The sequence below is a fragment of the Emys orbicularis genome, chromosome 12, assembly GCF_028017835.1.
Source record: "Emys orbicularis isolate rEmyOrb1 chromosome 12, rEmyOrb1.hap1, whole genome shotgun sequence".
NCBI classification, from domain to species: domain Eukaryota; kingdom Metazoa; phylum Chordata; order Testudines; family Emydidae; genus Emys; species Emys orbicularis.
This window is the reverse complement of record NC_088694.1, coordinates 49,842,360-49,862,132: the sequence shown is the minus strand read 5'-3', so window position 1 is coordinate 49,862,132 and position 19,773 is coordinate 49,842,360. Positions and strand designations below refer to the sequence as shown.

The 19,773-nt window shown below is 61.2% G+C and overlaps 1 protein-coding gene across 1 annotated transcript; it reads left to right on the top strand.

Moving 5' to 3' along the window:
* Positions 1–6,429: 6,429 nt before the first annotated feature.
* On the top strand, positions 6,430–19,455 carry REC8 (REC8 meiotic recombination protein). Its single transcript, XM_065414152.1, has 19 exons — positions 6,430–6,485; positions 6,627–6,695; positions 7,390–7,532; positions 8,493–8,568; positions 8,985–9,099; positions 15,007–15,076; positions 15,645–15,724; positions 15,920–16,037; positions 16,136–16,199; positions 16,483–16,574; positions 16,654–16,745; positions 16,828–16,965; positions 17,685–17,751; positions 17,822–17,940; positions 18,179–18,227; positions 18,672–18,738; positions 18,809–18,916; positions 18,999–19,105; positions 19,364–19,455. Exons 1-19 carry the CDS (start codon positions 6,430–6,432, stop codon positions 19,453–19,455), a joined length of 1,722 nt encoding a protein of 573 aa, XP_065270224.1.
* The last annotated feature ends 318 nt before the right edge of the window (positions 19,456–19,773 follow it).

Sequence of the window (19,773 nt, the reverse complement as noted above, 5' to 3'; positions counted from 1 at the left end):
ATGTGCCCAGACTCCCCACCATTCAGCGGGATTGCCCTGGAGAGTAGTTCCCCAAAATTGGTCAGACTTGTCAAAGGTGGATGGTTACCAGCAGCAGCACCTCTGACAATTTAAGTCTGCGATCTAACTGTACCGCGGAAGTTCCTTATGGCCTACACAATGGCTCTTGGAATTCCCACTATAGTAGCACTCTTAAACCCCAGCCTATTTGTTTACGCTCTCCACCCACTGGTCTCATATGTTATCAGCAAGCCAGTACAAGTAATCATACCTGGTTTGCAGGCATTAGTAGGTGTAGATTTTATATTGGTCCTGGTATAAGTCTCACTGTCCCTGTACTAAATGCCACCGGTTGGCAAACCGTCACTGCATTTTTTGCCCTTTCCCCACAAGCCACCCTACGGGACCTACAAGGTAACAATGGAAAAGTTAGTTATGGTGAAGCATTCTGGGTCTGTGGTAATAGTGCCTACAAATGGCTTCCTCATGGTTGGCATGGTAGCTATTATAAAGGCTATCTCGCTCCTCCCCTCCGTGTTCTGACCCAGGCTCCCTCAGGTCGCCCCCGGTACTATCGGTCCTTGAGAGCTACCATTGAACCCATCGGTGAGGGAGACAGGTTTGGGATGATATTCCTCCCTACCTATGGAGTGGGACGGCTAACCCAACTCTACAGGAGACTGTCTAAATTTCTCACCCAGTTTGCCAATGATACCCTGGCCATAGAAAAAGGCATAAATTCTGAGCTTTACCAACTCCAGTTATTATCCCTGCAAAACTGCCAGGCCCTAGATTATGTGTTAGCCTCACGAGGCAGGGTCTGTGCCCTTATTGGAGAAGAATGTTGTACCTATGTCCCAGAGTTTTCACAGGATATTAACAATGACATCTTGTCAGCTGAACAGGCCTTGAACCAGTGGAAGGCCCAGGAAGGGGAACCCACTATTTTCGATTCCCTTTGGGGTTGGCTACCTGGTCTAGGGGGACTAGGGGGAGGCATTGTTCACCTCCTGCTCACAGGTGTTGTGATATGTTTTGTTCTTTTTCTTTTGCTCGCTTGCTGTAAAGTGCTCATACATAAGATTTGTACCACCCATTCCCCAGAAGTTCCTTTATACCCTCTCATTGATGATCCCAATTGCATGGAGCTCAATCGCATTTTGTCTTTAGAGTATGAGAAAACTCTGCCAAAGGTTTGTTGAGTGTTCTCAAAGGAGGGAATTGTTGGTGTCACTAGGCATAGCTACCAGGTAACTCGGGGGGGGGGGGGGTGGAAGGCCATAAGTGTCGATGAAACCCCCCTGCTCTGGGTCTAAGTGAGCCAAAGTAACTCCATCTTGTGAACTTTGTCATAGAAATTTCTGTCCGTTCCAGCTGAGGAATAAGGAGAGACGGACACAGCTAGCCAAGCAAGGAGCCCCAGGAGGGGCGATCCGTTTATTTCAATTGCAATTGGGTTCGAGCTCATAAGTCAGCAAGAACAAAGAAAACACACCAAAGCATTATATGCAGTTGCTTATGATAATCTATCGCTCTATGATTGGCCAAAATTTGCCATCATTACCATACATAATTAGCAAGCTACATGTATCTGCCCCTCTTATGACCCCTTATTGTTCATTTACTTGCCCCCCACCCTTGTTATTTTGCAAACTAAGTACTTAGTTATCTATAGGATACAGGCACAGGGAGTTCCATTGTCTATAGGTTTGGAGTTTGGCTACATTTCCTCTCGAAGGAACTTCCTGAGTTAAGACAACCTATAGCTGACCCCGTGTGTACGTGACAAATTTGCCCCCTGGCCGTTAAGTAGAATAACTCTATATCAACTTTAACCTACCTACATGCTGACAGCCTAAAAGCAGAATATGTAACAGTCAGCTTTTTTAGCAGATAGCTGCAGTTTCGCTCAAGCTAGCAAAAGCAGTAGTGATAAGGAAGGAGGAGAGAAGGGGAGGGGGAAGTCTACTACGTAGAGGCCTGCAAGGCCAAAGATAAACATGTGGACGAGAACTTTTCTAACATGCCACAATGTAGTGCCTACTGTAACCGCTGTCGGGAAGGGAGGGGTGGAGGGGAAACAGAACAAAGGCTTACACACAAACAGCTTGGAATATAAAATGGGAAACTTGCTTGTATTTGCTGCGCTTCTGATTTGAGACATGCTGGTCTCCTGAGTGCCTTTTCGAGATCTCGAATAAATTTGGTTTGCTTCTCCACCCTGGTGTGTCTATTGGTGCGACGCACACCGGGCAACGAACCCCCTGTTGCCGCCTCGGGCCTTCTGGGCCGGCAACAGTTTGACATGGGGGGCGTTGGCAGGGGGGATGGACACTGGGGGGGCGTTGGCAGCGGGGATGGACACGGGGGGGCGTTGGTACTGGGGATGGACACGGGGGGGCGTTGGCAGGGGGGATGGACACTGGGGGGGCGTTGGCAGTGGGGATGGACACGGGGGGGCGTTGGCAGCGGGGATGGACACGGGGGGGGGCGTTGGTACTGGGGATGGACACGGGGGGCGTTGGCAGCGGGGATGGACACGGGGGGCGTTGGCAGCGGGGATGGACACGGGGGGCGTTGGTACTGGGGATGGACACGGGGGGCGTTGGCAGCGGGGATGGACACGGGGGGGGCGTTGGCAGCGGGGATGGACACGGGGGGGGCGTTGGTACTGGGGATGGACACGGGGGGGCGTTGGTACTGGGGATGGACACGGGGGGCGTTGGCAGCGGGGATGGACACGGGGGGCGTTGGCAGCGGGGATGGACACGGGGGGGGCGTTGGTACTGGGGATGGACACGGGGGGCGTTGGCAGCGGGGATGGACACGGGGGGCGTTGGCAGCGGGGATGGACACGGGGGGGGCGTTGGTACTGGGGATGGACACGGGGGGCGTTGGCAGCGGGGATGGACACGGGGGGCGTTGGTACTGGGGATGGACACGGGGGGGGCGTTGGCAGGGGGGATGGACACTGGGGGGGCGTTGGCAGCGGGGATGGACACGGGGGGGCGTTGGTACTGGGGATGGACACGGGGGGGCGTTGGCAGGGGGGATGGACACTGGGGGGGCGTTGGCAGCGGGGATGGACACGGGGGGGCGTTGGTACTGGGGATGGACACGGGGGGCGTTGGCAGCGGGGATGGACACGGGGGGCGTTGGTACTGGGGATGGACACGGGGGGGCGTTGGCAGCGGGGATGGACATGGGGGGGCGTTGGTACTGGGGATGGACACGGGGGGGCGTTGGCAGCGGGGATGGACACGGGGGGGCGTTGGTACTGGGGATGGACACGGGGGGCGTTGGCAGCGGGGATGGACACGGGGGGGCGTTGGTACTGGGGATGGACAAGGGGGGCGTTGGTACTGGGGATGGACACGGGGGGCGTTGGCAGCGGGGATGGACACGGGGGGGCGTTGGCAGCGGGGATGGACACGGGGGGGGCGTTGGCAGCGGGGATGGACACGGGGGGGGGGCGTTGGTACTGGGGATGGACACGGGGGGCGTTGGCAGCGGGGATGGACACGGGGGGTGTTGGTACTGGGGATGGACACGGGGGGGGCGTTGGCAGGGGGGATGGACACGGGGGGTGTTGGTACTGGGGATGGACACGGGGGGGCGTTGGCAGGGGGGATGGACACGGGGGGTGTTGGTACTGGGGATGGACACGGGGGGGCGTTGGTACTGGGGATGGACACGGGGGGGGCGTTGGCAGCGGGGATGGACACGGGGGGCGTTGGCAGCGGGGATGGACACGGGGGGGCGTTGGCAGGGGGGATGGACACGGGGGGTGTTGGTACTGGGGATGGACACGGGGGGGCGTTGGTACTGGGGATGGACACGGGGGGGGCGTTGGCAGCGGGGATGGACACGGGGGGTGTTGGTACTGGGGATGGACACGGGGGGGCGTTGGTACTGGGGATGGACACGGGGGGGGGGCGTTGGCAGCGGGGATGGACACGGGGGGGGCGTTGGCAGCGGGGATGGACACGGGGGGCGTTGGTACTGGGGATGGACACGGGGGGCGTTGGCAACGGGAATGGACATGGGGGGGGCGTTGGTACGGGGGGGGCTTTGGCACCGGGCATTGACAGGCGATGGACACGGGGGGCGTGGCCATTAACACCAGCTCCCCAGGCACGCAGCTCTAGTGAGCGAGAGAATTTACCTCAGTGAAAATTTAGCGGGAAAACCACTCCATCCCTCTGATTGGTCGCGCTAGATGGGCGGGAACGGTTATCATTGGCTGTGAGGTCATCAGTCACTGTGGCAGGTTGTGGAGGGTCTTCTGCGAAGGTAGACGCTAGAATCTCACGTGGTTCGGTCTCCTATTAGGTGGATCCTGATTGGTTGGGAGCTGAGGCGAGGGAGCGGTTGGGCCTGTCAGTCTCCGGGTGGGAAAGATCCCGCTGATTGGCTGGAGCCCTCAGCGCGCAAGGAGCCGCCGGAGCGTCGCAGTCTCCAGGGCCAGAGGGAAGATCCCCACGTGGCACCAGGATCCGGTGATTGGCTGGAGCACTAGAGCAGGCGCATCTTCCATTGGTGGAAGCACCGTAGGGCGGTTATAAAGGCAGAGGGCTGCGGCCAGACCCTGCCTCACTCAGGAGGGCGTGGGTGGGAGGGGCTTTGCCTAGCAACCGCTGCCCGTGGCAACGCCAAGTTAATTAATAGCACCTCTAATTGTCTTAATTAATTAACGTCAGTCTTAATAATCTATCCTAATTAGCTAATTACCATCGCCTCCAGTTTAGTTTGGACTAATTAGTTCATGAATAGCACACCTAATTATTCATTGGATTAATTAGCTAATTAACAGCGCCTCTATTTGTCCATTAGATTAATTAATTCATTAGCAGCACCTCTGATTGTCAATTGGACTAATTAGCTAATTAACAACACTTCTGATTATCCATTGGACTAATTAGCTCATTAATAGGGTCTCTAATTGTCTATTGGGCTAATTAGTTGATTGACATCGCCTCCAATTGTTTTTGACTAATTAATTCATTAATCGCACCTCTAATTGTCCACTGGACTAATTTGTTAATAGTTTAAACTGATCACTGCTAATTAGCTAATTAACAGCACTTCTAGCTGTACAATTTCAAGAAATATTTCCTAGTATCTCACTGCTCTCTCCACTTCTAATTGTTCGTTCCCTACTTAATTAGTATTGCTGTTAATTGTTCTTTATAACCATTAGCTTATCTTCACTGATTACTAATAATATTGCTGTTAATAATTAATTTAGTAATATCACTGTTAATTTTCCTGTTCCCAAGCTTTATTAAAAGCAACTCTAATTGTTCATTGCCCTAATTAATGTATTAAAAAGTGTTAGTTGCTCTACATCATTAACCGATTAGCAGCACTGTTAATTGTCCAAATTCCCAATTAATTTATTCATATTACTGTTACTTTCTATTGTTCTTCATCGTACATCACTAATGTATTAATAGCACCAATAATTACACATCTCTTAATTAATGTATTCATAGTATCCCTTTCCAGTGTTTTTACTCTCATTAATAGCGTTGGTAAATTTTGTTCTCTGTCGTTAATCTTTTTTTTAACATCACAGTTAATTAGTTGGCTCCTCATTAAGAGAAGGATTCAAATCTGCTTCCAATTGCCCATGTGATTTTTAACACAACTTCCTCCTCCTTTTTAATTAACCTAATTAAGCAACAGCATTACTATTTCATATAATGATTAATTAGAGTTTGCTCTTTATTAGACAAGGAAATCCACATCTGATTTCCCTTCACCAGCCTCATTTTAACCCTATATCCTCATCCCTCTAATTAAATCCCATAATTCATTTTTAATATCCTAATTAATTGCTTCCGAGTTAAATGCCAAATTCCCTTCCCCTGGGCAGGTTTTATCCCCAGCACCAGCTGACCCATCTCAATAACCAAACCCCTCTGTTAATATTTAACATGTTTCTTCCTCTCATTAACCCCAAGTGTTAATTATTTTTTCTATAAAAAGTCATCTATTTGTGTCACCCAGTAGGTTTTAAAATCTTGACGCTTCAGGCAAAATATTTAGCTATCCATTCATTAGCTGCTAACAAGTTGGTTTTATTTAATTACTCTGCCTCTGAATTTTGACTTGTTTCAACAGTGGAACAAAAAAATCTCTGTTTTCCACCCAAAAAAACAACAACAGTTGATAGGATTTATTAAGGATTTACCACACAATTTGCAATATTTTGGGGTCCCACTAACTCTATAAGATTCCTGGGGTGCTGCAGAATCCAGGATATTTGGGAGTTCAGCTGAATCTATAGGGTTTTTCAGGGTCCTATTGACTCTGTAGGATTTGTGAACGTCCCATTTCAGTAGTGGAGGAGCCTCATACAGGGTTGCAGGGTCTTTGAGGAGGCTGTTTTGGGGGTCCCCTTAGCTCCCCCAGCCCAGCACCACCATGTTCTACTACCCCAATGTCCTGCAGCGCCATACAGGCCGCTTTGCCACCATCTGGTAATGCCCCTCATGCCATGATCTGGCCAAGGGGGAATACGGGGGGTGTATCTATTCTGGGGATCCAGGTGGGTGGATTGGGGGGATCTGGGGCAGTTGACCTCACCACCTTCGTTTTAACCCCCTTCTCCCTCATCCCAGGCTGGCAGCCACGGGTGGCACCAAGCTGGTGAAGAGGGAATATTTGAAAGTGAATGTGCCCCAAACATGGTGGGTGTCGTGGTGAGAGGGAAGGAAGGAGGAGAAATGGATGTCGGGGGGAGGAGATTGAATGGATGGAGCGGGAATGGAGGGCGGGAGGGATGGACGAGGGTAGGATCTAGAGGACGGGTGGGAGAAAGAGGGATGGATGGAGAGAATGGAGGGAGAGATGGATGGGTGGGGGCGGACAGAGATGAAGAGGAGGGTGGACAGAGGAAAGGAAAGAGGGATGAAGAGCGTGGATGGATGGGTAGATGGAGGGATGAAGAGGACGGTTGAGGAAAGGAAGGAGGGATGAAGATGGTGGATGGATGGAACAGATGAAGGGATGAATAGGAGGGTGAATGGAGGAATGGAAGGAGGAATGAAGATGGTGGATGGAGGGATGAAGAGGAGGGTGGATGGAGGAATGGAAGGAGGGATGAAGAGGGTGGATGGCTGGGGTAGATGGAGGGATGAAGAGGAGGGTGGATGGAGGAATGGAAGGAGGGATGAAGAGGGTGGATGGCTGGGGTAGATGGAGGGATGAAGAGCAGGGTGGATGGAGGAATGGAAGGAGGGATGAAGATGGTGGATGGATGGAGGGATGAAGAGGACGGTGGAGGAAAGGAAGGAAGGATGAAGATGATGGAGGGATGAAGAGGAGGATGGATAGAAGCACTGACTCGCTCTCTCTCGTTCCCATTGGCACGGGTCGGCGCAGCGAAGAAATCCTGTCCTACATTCTGGTGCAGGCCCCACCGCCCACGCCCTCTGCCCCCCGGCCCCGCTTCTCCCTCTATCTCTCTGCCCAGCTGCAGTATGGGGTGGTGCGGGTCTACAGCCGACAGTGCCACTACCTCATCGGTGAGTGCCCACCAAAAAACCCCACCATCCCAGCTGGCCCCACCGCCTCCATTCCCCAGTTCAGCCCAGCAGGAGGGTTGGGAGGGCATGTTGGGGGAATGGAGAGACAGCTGGTGTGATGTTGCCAAGGCAACAACTCTCAATTGGGGGGGTCATGCCCCCCAGAGGCGTCCCACTCCAATTTCAAGGCCCCCTGCTCCCACTTCTCACCCCCTTGGTGAGACACCTCTCACTAAGCGCCAGATTTTGGGGAACAACCCCTCGGACCCCCCCATTTCCACCCCCCCAAAAATATTTAAATTTGCTGAAAAGTTCCAAAAATCAATTTCCCATCCAACTCTAGCCTCCACCTGAAATTGGTGTGAAACTGGTTTAGCTAAATAGGTGTGTGGATGCTCTTAATTTGGATTAAGAGCCATCGATGGTGAGGTGACTGATGCAGATTCAGGCAGCCAGAGCTGCACTCAGCAATGGCCCCAGTGGAGTTCGGGGTACGATACTGAAGCAGTTTAGCAGAAGGGGATGTAGATGCCCTTAATTCACTTCCAACTGAGCCTGGGTTGGGTTTAGGAACTAGTTTAAAACACCATGTAGACAAGCCCTGGGGGTGGTCTAGAGTTATCCCCCTGCTGTGTATCCCCTCCAACCCCCGATCTCACCCCCACCGTCTAGAGGAACTCCAGGCCCTCCAACCTCCCACCCCTGCCTGCCCCCCAGAAGAAATCCAGCCCCCCAATCTCACCCCCACCCCCTGCTTGCCCCCCAGAAGAGATCCAGCCCCCCCAATCTCACTCCCACCCTCTGCTTGCCCCCCAGAGGAGATCCAGGCCTCCCATCTCACCCCATCCCCTGCCTGCCCCGCAGAGGAGAAGCAGCCCCCCATCTCACCCCCACCCCCTGCCTGCCCCCCAGAGAAGATTCAGCCCCCTGTCTCACCTCCACCCCCTGCCTGCCCCGCAGAGGAGATCCAGCACACCTTGGAGCGCCTGAGCAGGGCCCAGCAGCAGATCCGCATCGACATGGGGGACCTTGAACAGTGAGTCATGGGGAGAGGGCTGGGGCCCCCCATAACCCCTGGGACACTCCTGAACCCCCATAGCACCTAGGATATGCCTGGAACCCCTCCCCCGGGTAGGGGCGTCAGTATGGAGGTGGGTGGCCAATTGGCAAGGGAGAGGCCATGGGGGGAGCGTAGCAGTGGTGAGGGGTCAGTACAGAGGAGGAGATTAGTGGGGGAGGGGAGTAGAGGGAGGGGGGCTCAGTAGCGGGTTGGGGGCTCAGTGGGGGGTAGGAAAAGGTCCAGGTGAGATTGTGGGGACCAGTTCGGGGGACGGGGGGGCTTTGGGGGGAGGCAGGAGGGCTGTGTGGGGGCCAGGGGGGCTGTGAGGGGAGCAGGGGTCTTTGGGGGGGGTCACTCTCTCTCTCTGGGCTCTGACCCCCATTTACCCCCAGGCCGGGGCTGCTGCTCCCCGACAACCTGTTATTGATGGCGGCCCTAGAGGATGCGCCCGACCCCTTCTTCGGGGTGATGGAGCCGCCGCTGCCCAGCCCCACTGACATCCCACAGGTACCCCCCTGTACTCCCGCTGCCCAGCCCCACTGACATCCCACAGGTGCCCCCCATACTCCACCTGCCCAGCCCCATTGACATCCCACAGGTACCCCCCATACTCCACCTGCCCAGCCCCATTGACATCCCACAGGTACCCCCTGTACTCCCGCTGCCCAGCCCCATTGACATCCCACAGGTGCCCCCCATACTCCACCTGCCCAGCCCCACTGACATCCCACAGGTGCCCCCCCCGTGCTCCGCCTGCCCAGCCCCATTGACATCCCACAGGTGCCCCCCATACTCCACCTGCCCAGCCCCACTGACATCCCACAGGTACCCCCTGTACTCCACCTGCCCAGCCCCACTGACATCCCACAGGTGCCCCCCATACTCCACCTGCCCAGCCCCACTGACATCCCACAGGTACCCCCTGTACTCCCGCTGCCCAGCCCAACTGACATCCCACAGGTGCCCCCCCCGTGCTCCGCCTGCCCAGCCCCATTGACATCCCACAGGTGCCCCCCATACTCCACCTGCCCAGCCCCACTGACATCCCACAGGTACCCCCTGTACTCCCGCTGCCCAGCCCCACTGACATCCCACAGGTGCCCCCCCGTGCTCCGCCTGCCCAGCCCCATTGACATCCCACAGGTGCCCCCCATACTCCACTTGCCCAGCCCCACTGACATCCCACAGGTACCCCCTGTACTCCCGCTGCCCAGCCCCACTGACATCCCACAGGTACCCCCCGTGCTCCGCCTGCCCAGCCCCACTGACATCCCACAGGTGCCCCCCCGTGCTCCGCCTGCCCAGCCCCATTGACATCCCACAGGTGCCCCCCATACTCCACCTGCCCAGCCCCACTGACATCCCACAGGTACCCCCTGTACTCCCGCTGCCCAGCCCCATTGACATCCCACAGGTACCCCCCATACTCCACCTGCCCAGCCCCATTGACATCCCACAGGTACCCCCCATACTCCACCTGCCCAGCCCCATTGACATCCCACAGGTACCCCCTGTGCTCCCGCTGCCCAGCCCCACTGACATCCCACAGGTGCCCCCCATACTCCACCTGCCCAGCCCCACTGACATCCCACAGGTACCCCCCTGTACTCCCGCTGCCCAGCCCCACTAACATCCCACAGGTGCCCCCCCGTGCTCCGCCTGCCCAGCCCCATTGACATCCCACAGGTACCCCCTGTACTCCCGCTGCCCAGCCCCACTGACATCCCACAGGTACCCCCTGTACTCCCGCTGCCCAGCCCCACTGACATCCCACAGGTACCCCCCATACTCCACCTGCCCAGCCCCACTGACATCCCACAGGTGCCTCCCCGTGCTCCGCCTGCCCAGCCCCATTGACATCCCACAGGTGCCCCCCATACTCCACCTGCCCAGCCCCACTGACATCCCACAGGTGCCCCCCCGTGCTCCGCCTGCCCAGCCCCATTGACATCCCACAGGTGCTCCCCATACTCCACCTGCCCAGCCCCACTGACATCCCACAGGTACCCCCTGTACTCCCGCTGCCCAGCCCCACTGACATCCCACAGGTGTCCCCCCGTGCTCCGCCTGCCCAGCCCCATTGACATCCCACAGGTGCCCCCCCGTGCTCCGCCTGCCCAGCCCCATTGACATCCCACAGGTACCCCCCTGTACTCCCGCTGCCCAGCCCCACTGACATCCCACAGGTACCCCCTGTACTCCCGCTGCCCAGCCCCACTGACATCCCACAGGTGCCCCCCCGTGCTCCGCCTGCCCAGCCCCATTGACATCCCACAGGTGCCCCCCATACTCCACCTGCCCAGCCCCACTGACATCCCACAGGTACCCCCTGTACTCCCGCTGCCCAGCCCCACTGACATCCCACAGGTGCCCCCCCCGTGCTCCGCCTGCCCAGCCCCATTGACATCCCACAGGTGCTCCCCATACTCCACCTGCCCAGCCCCACTGACATCCCACAGGTGCCCCCCCGTGCTCCGCCTGCCCAGCCCCATTGACATCCCACAGGTGCCCCCCATACTCCACCTGCCCAGCCCCACTGACATCCCACAGGTTCCCCCTGTACTCCCGCTGCCCAGCCCCACTGACATCCCACAGGTGCCCCCCCGTGCTCCGCCTGCCCAGCCCCATTGACATCCCACAGGTGCCCCCCATACTCCACCTGCCCAGCCCCACTGACATCCCACAGGTACCCCCTGTACTCCCGCTGCCCAGCCCCACTGACATCCCACAGGTGCCTCCCCGTGCTCCGCCTGCCCAGCCCCATTGACATCCCACAGGGGCCCCCCATACTCCACCTGCCCAGCCCCATTGACATCCCACAGGTACCCCCCTGTACTCCCGCTGCCCAGCCCCACTGACATCCCACAGGTACCCCCTGTATTCCTGCTGCCCAGCCCCACTGACATCCCACAGGTGCCCCCCCGTGCTCCGCCTGCCCAGCCCCATTGACATCCCACAGGTGCCCCCCATACTCCACCTGCCCAGCCCCACTGACATCCCACAGGTACCCCCTGTACTCCCGCTGCCCAGCCCCACTGACATCCCACAGGTGCCCCCCCGTGCTCCGCCTGCCCAGCCCCATTGACATCCCACAGGTGCCCCCCATACTCCACCTGCCCAGCCCCACTGACATCCCACAGGTACCCCCTGTACTCCCGCTGCCCAGCCCCACTGACATCCCACAGGTGCCCCCCCATGCTCCGCCTGCCCAGCCCCATTGACATCCCACAGGTGCCCCCCCATACTCCACCTGCCCAGCCCCACTGACATCCCACAGGTGCCCCCCCGTGCTCCACCTGCCCAGCCCCACTGACATCCCACAGGTGCCCCCCATACTCCACCTGCCCAGCCCCACTGACATCCCACAGGTGCCCCCCCCGTGCTCCGCCTGCCCAGCCCCATTGACATCCCACAGGTGCCCCCCATACTCCACCTGCCCAGCCCCACTGACATCCCACAGGTGCCCCCCCGTGCTCCGCCTGCCCAGCCCCATTGACATCCCACAGGTGCTCCCCATACTCCACCTGCCCAGCCCCACTGACATCCCACAGGTACCCCCTGTACTCCCGCTGCCCAGCCCCACTGACATCCCACAGGTGCCCCCCATACTCCACCTGCCCAGCCCCACTGACATCCCACAGGTGCCCCCCCGTGCTCCGCCTGCCCAGCCCCATTGACATCCCACAGGTGCCCCCCATACTCCACCTGCCCAGCCCCACTGACATCCCACAGGTTCCCCCTGTACTCCCGCTGCCCAGCCCCACTGACATCCCACAGGTGCCCCCCCGTGCTCCGCCTGCCCAGCCCCATTGACATCCCACAGGTGCCCCCCATACTCCACCTGCCCAGCCCCACTGACATCCCACAGGTACCCCCTGTACTCCCGCTGCCCAGCCCCACTGACATCCCACAGGTGCCTCCCCGTGCTCCGCCTGCCCAGCCCCATTGACATCCCACAGGGGCCCCCCATACTCCACCTGCCCAGCCCCATTGACATCCCACAGGTACCCCCTGTACTCCCGCTGCCCAGCCCCACTGACATCCCACAGGTACCCCCTGTATTCCTGCTGCCCAGCCCCACTGACATCCCACAGGTGCCCCCCCGTGCTCCGCCTGCCCAGCCCCATTGACATCCCACAGGTGCCCCCCATACTCCACCTGCCCAGCCCCACTGACATCCCACAGGTACCCCCTGTACTCCCGCTGCCCAGCCCCACTGACATCCCACAGGTGCCCCCCCGTGCTCCGCCTGCCCAGCCCCATTGACATCCCACAGGTGCCCCCCATACTCCACCTGCCCAGCCCCACTGACATCCCACAGGTACCCCCTGTACTCCCGCTGCCCAGCCCCACTGACATCCCACAGGTGCCCCCCCATGCTCCGCCTGCCCAGCCCCATTGACATCCCACAGGTGCCCCCCATACTCCACCTGCCCAGCCCCACTGACATCCCACAGGTGCCCCCCCGTGCTCCACCTGCCCAGCCCCACTGACATCCCACAGGTGCCCCCCATACTCCACCTGCCCAGCCCCACTGACATCCCACAGGTGCCCCCCCCGTGCTCCGCCTGCCCAGCCCCATTGACATCCCACAGGTGCCCCCCATACTCCACCTGCCCAGCCCCACTGACATCCCACAGGTGCCCCCCCGTGCTCCGCCTGCCCAGCCCCATTGACATCCCACAGGTGCTCCCCATACTCCACCTGCCCAGCCCCACTGACATCCCACAGGTACCCCCTGTACTCCCGCTGCCCAGCCCCACTGACATCCCACAGGTGTCCCCCCGTGCTCCGCCTGCCCAGCCCCATTGACATCCCACAGGTGCCCCCCCGTGCTCCGCCTGCCCAGCCCCATTGACATCCCACAGGTACCCCCTGTACTCCCGCTGCCCAGCCCCACTGACATCCCACAGGTACCCCCTGTACTCCCGCTGCCCAGCCCCACTGACATCCCACAGGTGCCCCCCCGTGCTCCGCCTGCCCAGCCCCATTGACATCCCACAGGTGCCCCCCATACTCCACCTGCCCAGCCCCACTGACATCCCACAGGTACCCCCTGTACTCCCGCTGCCCAGCCCCACTGACATCCCACAGGTGCCCCCCCCGTGCTCCGCCTGCCCAGCCCCATTGACATCCCACAGGTGCTCCCCATACTCCACCTGCCCAGCCCCACTGACATCCCACAGGTGCCCCCCCGTGCTCCGCCTGCCCAGCCCCATTGACATCCCACAGGTGCCCCCCATACTCCACCTGCCCAGCCCCACTGACATCCCACAGGTACCCCCTGTACTCCCGCTGCCCAGCCCCACTGACATCCCACAGGTGCCCCCCCGTGCTCCGCCTGCCCAGCCCCATTGACATCCCACAGGTGCCCCCCATACTCCACCTGCCCAGCCCCACTGACATCCCACAGGTACCCCCTGTACTCCCGCTGCCCAGCCCCACTGACATCCCACAGGTGCCTCCCCGTGCTCCGCCTGCCCAGCCCCATTGACATCCCACAGGGGCCCCCCATACTCCACCTGCCCAGCCCCATTGACATCCCACAGGTACCCCCTGTACTCCCGCTGCCCAGCCCCACTGACATCCCACAGGTACCCCCTGTATTCCTGCTGCCCAGCCCCACTGACATCCCACAGGTGCCCCCCCGTGCTCCGCCTGCCCAGCCCCATTGACATCCCACAGGTGCCCCCCATACTCCACCTGCCCAGCCCCACTGACATCCCACAGGTACCCCCTGTACTCCCGCTGCCCAGCCCCACTGACATCCCACAGGTGCCCCCCCGTGCTCCGCCTGCCCAGCCCCATTGACATCCCACAGGTGCCCCCCATACTCCACCTGCCCAGCCCCACTGACATCCCACAGGTGCCCCCCCATGCTCCGCCTGCCCAGCCCCATTGACATCCCACAGGTGCCCCCCATACTCCACCTGCCCAGCCCCACTGACATCCCACAGGTGCCCCCCATACTCCGACTGCCCAGCCCCACTGACATCCCACAGGTGCCCCCCCGTGCTCCACCTGCCCAGCCCCACTGACATCCCACAGGTGCCCCCCATACTCCACCTGCCCAGCCCCATTGACATCCCACAGGTACCCCCTGTACTCCCGCTGCCCAGCCCCACTGACATCCCACAGGTGCCCCCCCCGTGCTCCGCCTGCCCAGCCCCATTGACATCCCACAGGTACCCCCCATACTTCGACTGCCCAGCCCCACTGACATCCCACAGGTACCCCCATACTCTGCCTGCCCAGCCCCACTGACATCCCTCATGTGCCCCCGGTGCCTGTGCTGCCCATGCCCCCATCCCACTGCAACAGCAATGATGCCCCCCCAGCCTGTCTCCCCCTCCAGGCCTCCCCTCTGGGGTCATGGGGGGATGGGGCTGACCTGTGACATTGCTTCACCCCCAGATTCGATGTATTCTGGAGGCTCCCACCCCCCCAGAGAGACCAGCCCCATCCCCCCGGCGCAGGAGGGCAGGTGAGTCTGTGGGTTGTGGGGAAGGGGGGATGGTATGGATGGAGTCCCAGTGCAACCCGTATCCTACTCTAACCAGTAACCACAGCTTCCCAGTATAACCAGTAACCACCGTGTCCCAGCATAACCAGTAACCACTGTGTCCCAGTATAACCAGGACATTCTGGCTTCCCAGTGTAGCTGGTGATGTCGGCAGTGACCAGTGTAACCTAGCAATGCCAGTAGCCCAGTACAGCTGGTATCCCAGTGTAACCAGTATACCCACTGTCCCAGTATAACCAGTAAGCCCAGGGCCCCCACATATCTGATGTAACCAGTGGCCCAGTATAACCCCAGTAAAGCCATCTTACTGTACCCGGTGCCCCACTCCCAGTTCATCCCAGTGTAACCAGTAACCCCAGGCTCGCCCAGCCCAGCTAGTCTCCCTGGCCCCCCGAACCCTCCTTTCTAATGCCCCCAAGATCTGGTCTGATGTCGTTGCCCCCCCACATTTCCCCAGGGCTCTGTGGGGGTGGGTGGGAAACAGGGTGGGAGTTAATCCTCAGCTCACCCCCTCTCTCACCCCACCCAGAAGCACCCCCCATCACGGTTGTGTCCCCTGAAATCATCACCATGAAGGAGGTGGAGCCCATCATGCTGCTGGAAATCGAGGTGTGGGGGGAACCATGGGGGCTGGGATCTGGGCGGAAATGTGGGGGAATCTCGGGATTATGGGGGTCTGGGATCGGGGGCAGCCTAGGGGAACCAGGCCTTGGGGGGCTGGGATCTCAGCGTAGGGTTATAGGGGATATGGGACGTGGGGGGGGCATATCCACAATGTGACACTCCCTTTCTCCCCCCGCACAGGGCGAGCGTGACCTCCCGGAGATCACGGCACGCGAGATCGACCTGCTGGCCGAGCAGGAGGACTTCGTCCTGCCCCCCGCCTCACCCCGCGCCCCCCCCAGGAGACTCCCCATGGAAGGTGGGGGAGGCCACAGGGATCCTGGGGGGCTGGGGAGGGGGGGCAAGGGGCTCATCCCGCCACCCCAGCCCCATCTCACGCCTCCTTCTCCCCTCCAGAGCTGGAAGAGGAGATGAGAGCCCGGGAGGCCGAGATCACGGCCAGACTGTCACCCCCAACCCGGTAAGGGAGCAGGCGTGGAGCATCCCCTCTAGGGCACACCAGCCACAGGGCGGGGTGAGGTTGGCTGGGGGGCTTGGGTCCTTTCCCCTCTAGTGGGCACCGGGGTGGGGCTGGCTGGGGGCAGGGAATGGGGCACAGGGCCTTTCCCCACTAGGGGGCGCCGGGGTGGGGCTGGCTGGGGGCGGGGAATGGGGGTCGGGGTCTTTCCCGTCTAGGGGGCACCTGGATGGGGCTGGCCGGGGGCAGGGAATGGGGGTCGGGGTCTTACCGTCTCTCCCCATAGGGTGGGTGAGGAGCTCCCAGCCGAGGTGGAGACCCCCATCCTGCCCGAGGAGCTGGCCCGGCTGCCGAAGGAGGAGCTACCCCCACCCCCCGGTGAGTGTGGGGCATGAGGGGGGGAAGGTTCGAGGGGGGTCTCCAGCCTCTAACTCTTGCTCTGGGTTCTGCCCCACAGAGCTGAGCCCCCCGAGGGAGCCAGGACTGCCACCCCCTCCCCCATCCCCAGCTGTGACCCCCAGGGTGACGCGCCCCCCAAGCAGCCCGAAGGTAAGTAGGGGGCCTGGGCCAGCCGATGGCCTCTCCTGGGCAGGGTGCCCCCGGCTCACCCATGCCCCCCTGCGCCCCACAGCTGGAACTGGCCGTGTACGAACCGGCTCCACCGCGCACCCCCCGGCGCCAGCTCCGCTTCCTGGACGAGGTGACCCAGATCCCACGGGACCAGTTCAAGAAACAGATCCTGGATGTGCGGGCCCAGTGCCGGCCCCTGGTGAGTGCTGCCCCCTGGCAAGTCCCGGCCCCCCCGGCGAGTCCCAGTCCCCCCGATGAGTGCCGGCCCCACTGGTGAGCCCCAGTCCCCCCGGCGAGTCCCAGCCTTCCAGCGAGTCCCTGTCCCCGCAGTGAGTGCCGGCCCCCCTGGTGAGTCCCAGTCCCCCTGGCGAGTGCCGGCCCCCTGGTGAGTCCCAGTCCCCCTGATGAGTCCCGGCCCCCCGGCGAGTCCCAGTCCCCCTGGCGAGTGCTGCCCCCTGGCGAGTCCCAGTCCCTCTGGTGAGTGCCGTCCCCCCGGTGAGCCCCAGTCCCCCCGGCGAGTCCCAGGCCCCCTGGTGAGTGCCGGCCGCCCTGGTGAGCCCCAGTCCCCCTGCCGAGTCTCAGTCCCCCGGCGAGTGCCGGCCCCTGGTGAGTGCCAGTCCCCCTGATGAGTCCCGGCCCCCCGGTAAGCCCCAGTCCCCCTGGCAAGTCCCAGTCCCCCAGCGAGTGCCGGCCCCTGTGAGTCCCGGCCCCTCGGCAAGTCCCAGTCCCCCAGCGAGTCCCAGCCCCTGGTGAGTGCCAGTCCCCCTGGTGAGTCCCGGCCCCCCTGGCGAGTCCAAGCCCCCCGGCGAGTGTCAGCCCTCGGGCACGAACCACTAACTCCCACTCTCCTCCCTGAGCTGGGAGAGAACCCAGGCGTCCTGGCTCCCAGCCCCCCCACTCCATCTGTCTCTGCTCCAGGTGGTGGTGGAGGTGCCAGCCCGGCAGCGCAGGACCCCAGCGGAGCTGCTAAGAGCCCCCACATATGGTGAGTGCCCCCCCGCTCCCTCGGTCCCCGCGCTGGGTCCCTACCCCCCTCACCCTGTCTGTGCCCCCAGGCTGGCTGCCCCCCGAGCTGCTCGCCCTGTGGCAGCGCTGCGCCGTCCTGCAGCCTGTGGACTACGCGGCGCTCTGGGCCGAGGAGGAGAGAAAAGAAGAGCCAATCAGCGAACTGGAGGTACCTGGGGCCCCCTGGCAGCCCCTGCTCTAACCCCTGGACTCCACTGGCCACCCAGAGCCCGGGAGAGCACCCAGGAGTCCGGCCTCCCAGCCCCCCTCCCTGGCTCTATTCCCTAGCCTCCACTCTCCTGCCAGAGCCGGGGAGAGAACCCAGGAGTCCGGCCTCCCAGGCCCCCTGCTCTAACCACTGGACCCCACTCCCCTTCCCAGGCTGTGAGTGTCCCCCTCTTTTGTAGGTTGCACGTGAGGCCCTAGAGCCCAGCATCCCTGTGATGGTCTCCTCAGGTGAGTTGCTCATGTGGGGGGGGGGCGACATTCTGCAGGGAGGTGGACAGGGGACTTGGCTGGGGGCACCATGCCACAAGGAGGGGACCAAGTGGGCTCGGTGGAAGGGGGGCTGCGTTGTAGGGACATGGTCGGGGGCTCAAGGGAAGGAGCCAGAGGGGGGACCGTTGCCCCAGGGAGGGGGCGCACGCTGTAGGGACATGGTCAGGGGGCTCGCCTGGGAGTGCAGGGAGGGAGCTAGAGGGAGAACTGTGCCCCAGGGAGGGGGCTGGGGGGCCGCGCTGTAGGGACATGGTCAGGGGGCTCACCTGGGAGTGCAGGGAGGGAGCTGGAGGGGGCACTGTGCCCCAGGGAGGGGCTCTGGGGCCATCTCTCCCCTACACCAGCAAGGGCAGTGTTGGTGGCAGTCAGCACTGACCAACCCCTGCTCCTGGCCCCCCGCAGAGATCTCCCTGGAGACCACTGAGGAGGAGGTGCCACGCCCCAGCCTGGTGACCCCTGAGGAGAGAAGGTGAGACCCCAATGGGGGGGCAGGGGTATAGCCCCCCAGGACCCCCATTAACCCTCTGCCCTGTCCCCAGGCTGGTGCCGGAGCCCGAGGAGGCCCTGCCAATCGTCCCCGAGCTGCCTGAAGTCAGCCTGGAGCTGCCCCCTGACAGAGACTTGATCACACTGGAGTACATCCGCAGGTGGGCCGGGGCCTGGCACAGGGTGGGGGAGAGCGGGGGGGTCGGACTCCTGGGTTCTACGCTAGCTCTGTCTCCCCTCCAGGCTGGTGGCCGCAGAGCTGGAGCAGGTCGGGGAGACAGATTTCCGGTCCCTGGTGCCCACCACGACCTCACGCAGCATCGCCAGCCGCATCTTCTACCTCTGCCTCGGTGAGTGGGGCCCTGCTGCCCCCTGCCAGCGGGTTGGGCTCTAGTGGGTGTGGGGCCCTGCTGTCCCCTACTGACTGGGTGAGCCCCCGTGGGGGTGGGGCCCTGCTGCCCCCTGCCACTGGGTTGGGCTCCAGTGGGTGTGGGGCCCTGCTGCCTCCTACTGACCGGGTGAGCCCCCGTGGGTGTGGGGCCCTGCTGGTAGGTGAGCCCTGGTGGGTGTGTTGGCATCAGCCCTAACTCCTCCCCCCTCTCTTGCAGTTCTCTGCGGGCTCCAGTTCCTGCAGCTAGACCAGGCCGAGCCCTACGGGCCGATTCTCCTCAAACGTGGGGCCCGATTCCGCTCGGGCTAGGGCCCCTGCCCGGGGGAGAAGAGGCTCCCCACGGCTGAATGGGTCTCTCCCCTCCCCCCCCGTTACAAATCTGTTCTAATTAAAGTGTTTTGCCAGCAACCTGCCCCGAGTTATTTGGGGGCAGCGGGAGCAGGTGCTTTTTCCTTTCATCTAGTGTTGAGACCCCAAACTCAGACCCCTCCCCGCATCAGCAAAAGGGAGGCCAAGCATCGCCCCAGCCCCCCCTTGGGACTGAGCAGCCCCCTTTCCTTTCTCACCTGCCCCCCTCGCGGGAGGGGGCAGAACTTAGGCTCACCCTCTCCATGTCCCCTCGGTAAC

Excerpts from the sequence above, each read along its gene's own strand:
- REC8 (XM_065414152.1), top strand. The coding sequence starts at position 6,430 with ATGTTCTACTACCCCAATGTCCTGCAGCGCCATACAGGCCGCTTTGCC. Across the intron at positions 16,746-16,827 it reads GCCCCCCAAGCAGCCCGAAG|CTGGAACTGGCCGTGTACGA; the intron begins GTAAGTAGGGGG and ends TGCGCCCCACAG. Across the intron at positions 19,106-19,363 it reads CATCTTCTACCTCTGCCTCG|TTCTCTGCGGGCTCCAGTTC; the intron begins GTGAGTGGGGCC and ends CCTCTCTTGCAG.